The sequence below is a fragment of the Saccostrea echinata genome, unplaced genomic scaffold (genome assembly GCF_033153115.1).
Source record: "Saccostrea echinata isolate AGI-Se365-2 ecotype Australia unplaced genomic scaffold, CSIRO_AGI_Sech_v1 ptg000022l, whole genome shotgun sequence".
NCBI classification, from domain to species: domain Eukaryota; kingdom Metazoa; phylum Mollusca; class Bivalvia; order Ostreida; family Ostreidae; genus Saccostrea; species Saccostrea echinata.
The window spans coordinates 5,722,057-5,733,003 of NW_026889771.1; the positions used below are offsets into that span (position 1 = coordinate 5,722,057).

A 10,947-nucleotide genomic window follows, 5' to 3' on the forward strand; every position below is an offset into this window, starting at 1 on the left:
ACTGAATATTGTTTCCTTTATTTCTTATGAAAAACATTGCCGTTCATCAGTCAGGAAACGACACTAAGCCAGCTACCTTGATAGATTTCTTGAGCAAAGGCTGTTGCATCAATTACGCATACAGTGATATACGTATCTGTAATACAATATTTAACATATTTAATTTTACTTCGAATGGTTTTTTTAATTCAGAAATAAATATAAACAATAAAATGTCTTTCTTTGTTAGTACAGGAATTAACGTCGCAGCTATTGCAGAAAAAAATTACATCAACCCGCTTAGGCGGGTTATGTATTTTTTCTGCAGCAGCTGCGACATAAATTCCCGTACTAACAACCAAAGAAAGCATTTTATTGTTGAAGTTAATATAAATTTTTAATAAAAGCTTAAAGATTAAAGCTTCACAAAACTGCTCAAGGTCATGAGGTCAATTATAATACGATCCGAAAGGTCTTGTCACAAGTAATGCACAAAGGAAAAAAATATGAAAGCCCTGTCTCTCCTGGAGCAAAAGTTGCGGCTAAAGTTAAAATATTTGATAAGAAGGGCAAACTTCAAGGTCATGAGTAAAAAATGATACATCTTTCTGAAAGATGTTGTTATAGATAATGTACATGTAAAATATGAAAGTACTATCCTGTGTCATTCAAAAGGTATTATCAATGTAAAAAAAAAATAATTAGAAAAGACTAGGTTTAAGGTCAAGGTCACGACGTCAAAAACCAGTGTACATTCGGAAAGGTGAAAGAGGTAATGCACATGTCAAATATAAATGTTCTATCTTCTCTCATTCAAAAGTTATCAGCAATGTTAACATTTTTGAAAAGTAGGTCAAACTTCAGAGTCAAGGTCATAGTTTTATTTGTTCATAGTTTATTTGACAAGGTCTTGTCACAGGTAATGTACCTAAGAAATATGAAAGCCATATCTCTTCTCATTCAAAACATGACCAAGGTAAAAGTAAAGCTTTTTTTAAAGTAATATGTCAAACTTCAAGGTCACGGGGTCAAAAGTCGTAGTATACTTGGAAAGGTCTTGTCACACAGGTAATGTACGTGTTAAATATGAAAGCCATATCTTTTGTAATTCAAAAGTTATGACCTGGCAAGCTTAAAGTTTTAGTGACAGATGAATGAGATTTAATGTCCCTTCGCATTCGCGGAAGCGGGGAGCACTAAGATTGAATCACCCCTCGTATAGATTCAGGATAACTGATCTGGTAAAACGTTTTGGAGCAGTTTCTTTTTCAAGAAAGAACAGCCTGTACATGTTCATTGGCTCTTAATGTTTAATTTAATGATAGAATTCTAGTGCTCTACTTGTCGGATACATCTTGTTATACAGCATACTTGATATTCTGATTCCACTGCATTTTACCTGATACATGGTATGCTTCTTCAGACGTTGATACTAGTAATCCAGTCCACGACCCCCCCCCCCCCCCCCCGGCCAAAAAATAGAATTTTAGAGTTTGGGCGTTTTTCCATTTTTTTCTTCTTAAGGTAATAGGAAGTTGTTACAGACAGACAGAATAAAGGACAAACGGACGAACTGACAGACTCAAATTAATATTTCCAGCTTTATGCAAAAGCGGGGGAAAAATCATGTTTATCTAAACTTCTTATTGCGAACATTTCCTTTATTTTTTTTTTTTATTTTTTTTTAATAACGGAGCTCTTTTCTCTATATTGGCTATCATTTTAGATTTACTTTAATAACCGACACCCCATGTCAGAGAAGAAATAAATACACAAAACATTTAAAGCAAGCATGAAAGGCTTAATCCATTCCTACACGTTGATTGAGATTGGAGCTTGGACCTGAAAGGATTTTATCTACTAGTTAATAGCTAGACTTGCTCCAGGTCACTCATCCAGAAAACAAAACTTTCATTAAGCACCTGACGCTGATTGTTAATCTGCATCCTACATGTAAGGGGGCAACCATTTGATTCGGGGGAGGGGTTAGCAAAATTTTTTGATTCAAATTATTTTTTCATGCAAGTCATGGAAAGATTATTTATTTTCAAGATTATCAAGGACAATTTGCTTATTTTCTCCTGCACTGAAATAATAAACACATTGCTATAATCTAGACAGTTTTATTTAGAATCAACAGAAACATTTTCAACAAAGTAACAACGTGAAAAGATATTGTTTTAAAGAGCAGGTTATATATAAATATTGTTTTTTTCTGTATCAAAAAATCATTTTTTTTCTTTTCACAAAGCATATTTGTGTATAACAATTGAATTGACCTTGTGTCAAAACTTTCTAAATTTTATCTAATATAAAGGATATTTACTCCAAAACTAAAGGAGCGGACAGCCAGCAAAATGCCTATTTCAGGCCTCTCCTTAACGTTATGATGAGAAAATGATTTTTCTACAACGTCCAAATTGATACTTGATGTATTGATTAGCGTACTAAATCATTCCTATACATGTTAGAAGAAATAGTAAGTACAATGTACAGTAAAAAAAAAAATCACAGAAACTGATGTTTTCAGTATATACAATGTCTATGCTGAGATAGTGTTGTTCTTCATGATTATTAAACATACAGACAATTATATGTGTACAAAATATATGATCAAAAATAAATAATTTGTATCTCTGAAATTCGATAAGACTGTAAATATACGTATAATTATACAAAATAATGAATCATCTAGTTTAGAAGTTGTGATCTTTTTTCTTTAAATTATCAGATCACCAGTTTTCCTTAAAATTTATTGATTAAGTATAACAGTAAAAATTGTCTAATCAGGATGTTGTCTATTTCAAAATATAGTCTAATCCGGAATGCTGTCTAATTCGGCCAATTTCTTTGGAACAAGTGGTGTCTGAATTAGACAAGGTTCACTGTATTTTACAAAATCAATGAGGTCTTTCAAAACACACAAAAAATATACTGATCAAGACTGCCTCATAGTAGCCTTTAGAATTTACAGACAATATGTGTGTGCGAAAAAGAAAAAAAAAGTCTACCTGACACTCGCCATGGCACAAATAGTATTTTTGTTTGTCGTGATAAAAAAGGCATGAAAAATATCTATAGTTTACAATCACATCACATCATGGGTTTCTCAAGTTAAAAAACATTTTTAACAAGGCAATTAGAAATCTAGTTTGGTGGTCATTTCGTGTTGGTCGGACTCTTGTTTTACATTCGATTGAACTTCCCGATGGTATGTCTACAGTTTGGACAACTGTGGACGACATCTTTGCATCCATCAACACAAAAAGGGATCAGACAACAACCCAGCCACAACCTTCAAAGTGACAGACGAAATTATTTTAAATAAGCTTTAATACAAATCGATTAATTACATGCAGATTTTCCATACGTGTTGTTTTATGTATATATTTCTTTTTTAAAACAAGTCTTGGATCATTAACATTAAGTCAAGTATTAAATATGTCTTAATTAAATTTAAACGACTACCTTTGAATTGGGTGGATTAAAGATGGGAGGAGGTCATAAAACTTGTTCACAATTTTAACTTTACTACGTGTTTTAACCAGATTTTCTAATTCTAGAGCTGCAGGGAATCGAAAGGGGCATCTATTCCGAGTTTCCAACCCACACGTAATCTGTAGTAAGTCTCCTCCACAACCACCAACCTATCTAATATATTGTGACGTTTGAAATTCGCCCGCGAATTTTCAAATTTTGCTCACCCAAACAGGCACAATACAAGGGCAATAACCCAAGCAAATGTTCCAGTTTCGTAGGAGGTTGATGTGAGGATTTCCGCCTGGCAGGCTGGGCACTTAGTGCGGACAGCATGTTCCCTAAACTGCTGTGTTACCAACATTCCTGGCTGATGAACAACAGTCACGCTTGCGTGCCCCATCATCGGTTGATAACCGGGTTGGTAGCTTGCTGTAAATCATCAGATTATTCGTTATGGACGTAAAAATATCTTTCGTCAAAGTGAATGACTAAAGACTAGTGAGTTAAAGGTGATCTAAACAATCTAAACACTAATGAAAAAAAATTTAACTTTGAGAAAAATTTCATATAAAGGTGTTCATAATATTGAGTTTGTCAAGTTCATTTTTCAACTTGCCATATTCCCCAGGAAAGATGTTCTCGGGCAAATGATGAAATATTAGTGAACTATAATCTCTGTTGTTTACGAACATTCGGAGAAAAGCATGTATATATTCAAAGAAATTGCATGTATTTAATTTCTATATCATGGCCTATTATCATTTAAAAGAATACTTTAATCTATTACAAATTGTGTCAATCACCTTAGATTTTCGCTTATTCTACCCGGTATCTCACATTTAAGAGCAGATAACTTTAACTTCAATTAACTAATCTTCAGTATGCCGTGTTTAGAGTCTCCTTAACCTTCGAATCATTTGTAACATTACCCGGCGGATGAAATGAAATATTGAAAAATTGACAGAAAAGGGGGAAGATGAACTACAAACACCTACAACATGCATAATTATTTGGCCAAAAGTAAAAATCCAAAATATCATCCTAGAAAAAGCTCAATCTTCTATTTAAAAGTTTCTCAGTACATGTAATTCTTCAAAAGTCACACTGTGCACGATAAAATTAGGTTTGAAATTTTTTTTCACTAGATTCCAAGGGAATGAATTTTGTTAACGTTTTGATTTTCCGAGCTATCAGAGATGAACAACAGTCATCAAATTTTATGGAATTCATGGTTTTCATTAATATTTGATGACGGTTTCAATTTATTAGTGACAGTTTATGTATACTAGTAAATTGATATCAATCGATATATTAGTAGCTTTCTTTCAAGGCAATGAAAACAGAAAAGACAAAATGATATATAGGGCTCTGAAAATGTCAGTTTGATTTTTTACACCTTGAAACAATTCAAGCAGTTTCCTGTTCGTAGTCTTTTCTGAAATTAGTACAGGTCTCGACAAATGTACTACACATTTCACAATTTGAACTAGCCTGTGTTTATTCACAGTAATACAATGATATGTAATATCTTTGTTTTCCGTCCTTTTTAATGCTTCTAAAAGTTAGTCTGCAATTTGACCCAAAAATAAACATTAATAAATGTGAAAAAAAAAATTACCCTACTGTCTGACCCAAAAATAAACATTAATATGAAAAAATTGTTAGATAATGTTAATCTTTCATTTTATTTTTTATTAAAGAAAAAATGCTCACACAATGGACTCGATCCACAATAAAGGGATGAGGGTCAACCATCTTAACTTTGACAAATAAATAATACTTATCAATTATGCATTGAATGTTTTAAGCTTACAGAATATGCATCCAAGTGGTTTTCAAGTGTAAGTCATGTACTTGGATGTGTATTGAATTAGGTAGAAATTTGGCTTTCCGCTTTTTATTACAATGCAAAGCTGGAGAGTCTTCTCTAAAAACACCCTTTATTCTTGCTGTGTAAATGGTTAGTGGAACATATTGTTTAAGCAAATATCATTTTTTTAAATTAAGTTTTTATTTCAAAAAAAAAATTCTTTCCCTAATGTGACAATATTTTATTATTTATAAATCTGTGTAAACTGATAATGGTCCGGATAAAGACCAAAAAAAAAAAAAAGATTAAAATTACGCTAGTCTCAAAATCGAAAGAATTCGGACATTTCCGAAAAATACGAAGAAGATTACTTGTAAAATTAACAAACTTTATTTTTCTTTTTTTTTTGACTGATTTTTTCTGAAAACTTTCCTGTTCGGAGGAAGTAAATTAAGTAAAACAAATAATTAATTTACTGGGGCCTAATTTTGAGGAAAAAAAATTCAAGGTATCGGGATCTATATGAAAATCGATTGTCTTCGTCAAGTTTAAAAAGACAGTTTCTATAAATTATTCAGCGTACGATAACGATTTTTTGTGTGTGTGACTGGGTTGGGTATACTCAAGCCAGACTTGTAAAAATCGTTATAGAACAGGCAACACGGAATCCAAATAGAATAAGCGGCCGTTTTCGCCTTATTAAGAATCGTGTTTCACAATTTATACAGTTGGAAAATCTGCATTTGAAACAACTATGAGTAGAAAACTATCAAAGATGAAAATTGTGTCAGTCATATTTGGGAATACAATTGAAATAACAAAAATAGTTAACTATCAAGTGGTATTTACACTTTCAAATGTCTCTGACCGAGATAAAACTACAAATAAGGTCTTAGTTTTATATCCTCATAAAACGATTTGCTCAGCACGTGACAAAACTCTGCTTACACTGGGCGGGACCTGCAGATATTGTTCATTATTGAATATATATATATATATATATATATATATATATATATATATATATATATATATATATATATATATATATATATATATATATATATATTTCATGAGGAGTAATATAGGTGGTTTTGGCATACAATTTTGTCGATTTGTAAATTCGTGTACAGCTATTCCGTCCTATTCCATCATTAGTCACATCAATGACTTTTGCAAAAAAAACACCAAAGTATTGACGCAAAATAATAATTGTAATTTTAAATGAAAATTGCCAATTTTTCCCATTGAGATGATATTCTATCAAATACCATTGATTTTTAGCTGTACATTAATTTTAGTTAATTCTAATTCAATAAATATTTTATTCAAATACAAAAAGCTTGGACAGTATGTTATAAACCTATGAAAGTCCTCAGCTTTTGTAACATACAAAGTCCTGCTTAAAGTTGAGTCATGTTGCAGATTTTATTTAAGAAATAAACTACATCTACATCAGAAGGGATAGTATTCATATGTATGTGAAATAAATATGTTCATATTATATCAATTTAACACTTTATTTTAAAGAAAGGTAAGCGATAATTAGGCTAAAGGGGGAAAAAGAACATGAATAGAGGAACACAAAAAAAAAATCAATTTACTATTTAAATAATGTTTTATGCACTTGCATTTTGGTTAACTTTCATATATGTAAAAACAAATAATGCTGTGTAATTTTTATCAAATTAGAACATGTTTTTATTGTTTACAATTTATATTATTTTCATGTATATCTACAAAATTAAAATACTGAACCCTTCCGTTTTCCATCTAAGAACACAAAATAGAAAATACTCCTAGAGCTCTAAATAAGATTCTATTCTAAGAGAGAATTTATATTAATTTTTTTTCTTTGTAGAACGAATGTAGAACTGAGAATAAGGATGGTTTACATCGACTCCATGCCAACAACACAAAAAGTGAACATGTAACCTAATTCAAGAAATTCGTTATCAATATACACTTAAAGGAAGCCCTAAACACTACTCACTGTAGAGTTTTTATTCCATGTTAGTTTTTATGCAGTTAGAGTGATCTGCCTTCTGATGTAAAATGAAATAAACAGAAACCATTAATAAATGACACAAATTGAAATAGATTTAAGTATTCTTAACATTAAATTAGACCAAGATAAAGTAATTGAAAACATTATCTGCATGTATTTTCACATTGTAAGTAAACAATGATTTCTTTTAGTTAATACTTCAGTATCTTTAAACATTTTTCCTGGATAAATGTGCCAGGTACCCTATGTCGGAAATGAAGGATGTCAAATCAATACCGTAATATGACACAAATTTCTCAAAATCAAAAAAAAAAAAAGAAAAAAAAAAAAGAAATATACAATAGCGTTTAGAGCTTCCTAAACCTAGTATTTCAGCTCATTATTTTGCCTATAAATGATAAAGTTATAGTTTTTCAACATAAGGTATGAAATAACCTATATTGTAAATTGTCACAGTGAGGGGATGTTAGACTATTACATGCTTTGGTAATCACACTAAGACAAAACCAACATATATTAAATACCTGTCGGTTGTCCATACATGGGCTGATATCCTGTAAAAAGCACCACAAAAGGGGTTTAGACAAAGTACAAGTATTTTCATACAGACAAGCGAAGAGGCTCCCAAGCCACACCTCTCTCGTTTCCACATAAAAAGACTCTTATACATGTATACGTTCTTCTGAGGTCTTTCTTGCTCTCCGGTATAATCGTGCAACAATTTTACAAAATACAACGTGGCTGTTTTTAGATTGAGGACACAGTTCAAGCTATATTCCTGGCCTGTTAAACATTACCAAATTCTTACAGTGCATCTATACATTGTGTCTTTGACTATTTCCACGTGTTTTCTCTTTGTAAGATTGAAATTTACAGAGTTGAATGCCAAAATATATTTTTTGTTGACTACAGGTTGGTTGAAATCATCACTTACGGGTAAGTTTCAGAAAAGTTGAACAATTGAACATCAGGTCGACTGACACCCTTTACTATAAAAGACAAAGTAGAACTGGTACTAATATTGAAAGGAATCTTACCAGAAAAGAACTCTTGAACCAGGTAGGATTTTCATAACGATACGTTTAAATTGTTGTAGAAAATGCATAATTAGTGGTATGAAATTGAAACAAAACAGACTGACTCAACCCTAGAGGTCAGAATATATTATACATAAAGTAATGACATACAGGTATTGAGTAAATCATTTATCATATATTTTTATAGACAGTTGCAGAAAGCAATTACAAATTAAAATGAAATAAATATGTTGTTTTAAGATTTTACCTGCGGGAGGGGGAACGCCCTGTCCTGGGGGAGGAGGTGGTGGGGGTCCTGCAAAAAAGTCAATAACATGATATTTAACATCATAATGTACATATAAGTACAAAAAATTGAACGAATTATGTTTTTAGATTAAGGAAGCTCCAAACACTGATCACTGAAGAGTTCTTATTCTGTACTAATGCGGCTGTCCTTTGATATTAGATGAAATAAATGGAAATCTACAGGAAATCTACAGCAAATGACACGATTTGAAATAGATTAAAATATTCATTATACATGTTTTATATTAAACCAAGATAAGTTATTAAATACATAATTTGCATTCCCATTCCCAATGTAAATTCCCAATGTAATCAAACATCAGTTCCCTATATTTACTACTTTATTGTTGTAGTATAAAGATTTTTCCTGGATAAATAGATAAAATATGCCAAGTAACCTATGTTGAAAATGAAGTATATAAACTATTTTCAGTTGTTTTTAAGGACAAATGGAGTTCAAGCTATATAAACATTACCATAAGAATACACCCCATTCAGTGTATCAATGTACAGTATATATCAGATTATGAATTTTGAAAATTAGATATTCATACCATAAGACCATCTTTAAAAAGAATTTCTGTTTGCCCATTTCCGACTGACTGACTAAAAATGGCCCTACTCAAAACTTTTTGAAACCTCTAGAAAATGATTATTTATTTTTTTTATTTATCTATGATGGAATTTTCTCATCATGCAACAACCATTTTAATTCAAAACATCTTCAATTTCAATAAATCTAGCAAATTCAGTTCTGGACCAAAAAAAAAACTATCTACCTACATACGACCCAATTGTTTTATCCTGAGTCGGGAGAGAGCAAACAAACATTTTTTTTAAGATGACCTAAACTGCTCATTTCTTTCCCTGTGTATAAGATTGATTTATTGATTTTAATGTTGTCTTACGTCTCATTCGAGAACTGTGTAAAAAAAATGAAGAAATATTTATGATCTGCTGAGAAAACAGAAAAAATCATCTTAAAATTGAATAGATCATTTTTATTTAGGAAAAGAACATCGATTTTATCAACTGTTCAATAGACTGGTACTAGGCAGTAAGCGTTTTACAGAGGAAAATATTTATTATTAGAGTAAGAATTTTTTACTCTCGAAAAGCATTTCGAAATAATATTGTCATATCCTGCTCAAAGCTAATTTGAATAGGGTTGTAGACACTATTTTATCAAGCCTTGTTTAATATTTGCAATTGCTCACAACGATATGTTATATAAGATACACATACATGTACATGTAAGTTAAATATTATTTTCTCTGACTGATTCTTTAAATGTACATCATGTACATCATGTACATATACATAACTATATTCACATAAAAAGCATATATTCACAGGTTTGCACAATTCATTTATTGATTATATTACAGGTATATATAGGGATTTATCACCATAACAAGGCCTTCGAGATTTAGAGACAGCTTATCAAGTTATATCTGGCAACATTACAGAAGAAATCGATTCGTCGTTTTCTCTTTTTTATGATATTTCGAAATGTTACAGATAAACCACATATATATATACTATTTCTTAGAAAGTATAAGTTAACGCAGTGAGTCGATAAGTCATTGCCAACGCTCTGCTCCTATTTGCCTGAGTGTATATTTGTGATAAATAATTCATAACAATTCTCAGATAAATAACCCGTAATGTACTCGAATTTGGTGCATCACCCCCCCCCCTTTTCTGTGCGGACTCCACAATTTAAAGAAAATCCCACTTACCTCCCTGCTTGTCGGTCCCAGGGTAAGGAGGTGGTGCTGACATCGTATGGAGTGGAAGGGGGTTGATAACTCACGGAAGATGAGGTGTTGTACTGAAACAGGTGATTTACAACTAGAAGAATTCTCAGATAACAACTTCAGCCTACCCGATATCGAATCAATACATTTCCGTGAGCGTGTTCAGTTATTATCCTGTGTAGGTCGATGCCTCAACACTATATTTACCTGGAATTGTTTGCTTTAAAAAAGAGGGTACACTTGATCAATGATAGATAAAATGTTTAAATTTTAAATATTCAATATGAATTTGGAGGGAAGCGTCATTAATTTTTCTTTTCAATAACATATTGATTACTTATTTCACTGTTCAGGGATCACGCACAGTGATTCATTTTGATGTGCGTCCTGCGTAAATTACGCACAAATTTTACTCAGGACGCATTATTTCAATAAATGTGCATCCCAATGGACGCAATAAATTTACAGAAGGACATGTACTATTTTAAATTGTTTCGGTATAATCTGATTCAAAACTTGACCGATTGCATATATCCACGTGCTAAGCGATATGCATGAACGATTTTAACAGGTATAAGGTTGCCA

At 31.5% G+C, this 10,947-nt stretch overlaps 1 protein-coding gene across 2 annotated transcripts; it reads right to left on the reverse strand.

Moving 5' to 3' along the window:
* Positions 1–2,126: 2,126 nt before the first annotated feature.
* Positions 2,127–10,549, reverse strand: LOC133190287 (LITAF domain-containing protein-like). Of its 2 annotated transcripts, XM_061325826.1 has the most exons (5): positions 10,345–10,549; positions 8,562–8,609; positions 7,802–7,831; positions 3,684–3,888; positions 2,127–3,274 (listed from the first exon to the last, which is right to left on the reverse strand). In XM_061325826.1, exons 1-5 carry the CDS (start codon positions 10,385–10,387, stop codon positions 3,166–3,168), a joined length of 435 nt encoding a protein of 144 aa, XP_061181810.1. In that variant the 5' UTR covers positions 10,388–10,549; the 3' UTR covers positions 2,127–3,165. The 2 variants fall into 2 exon arrangements, with proteins under 2 accessions (XP_061181810.1, XP_061181811.1); XM_061325827.1 differs by lacking the exon at positions 7,802–7,831.
* Between the last annotated feature and the right edge of the window lie 398 nt (positions 10,550–10,947).

Excerpts from the sequence above, each read along its gene's own strand:
- LOC133190287 (XM_061325826.1), bottom strand. The coding sequence starts at position 10,387 with ATGTCAGCACCACCTCCTTACCCTGGGACCGACAAGCAGGGAG. Across the intron at positions 3,889-7,801 it reads CATGTATGGACAACCGACAG|CAAGCTACCAACCCGGTTAT; the intron begins GTATTTAATATA and ends GATGATTTACAG. Across the intron at positions 3,275-3,683 it reads CTTGTATTGTGCCTGTTTGG|GTTGTGGCTGGGTTGTTGTC; the intron begins GTGAGCAAAATT and ends GTCACTTTGAAG.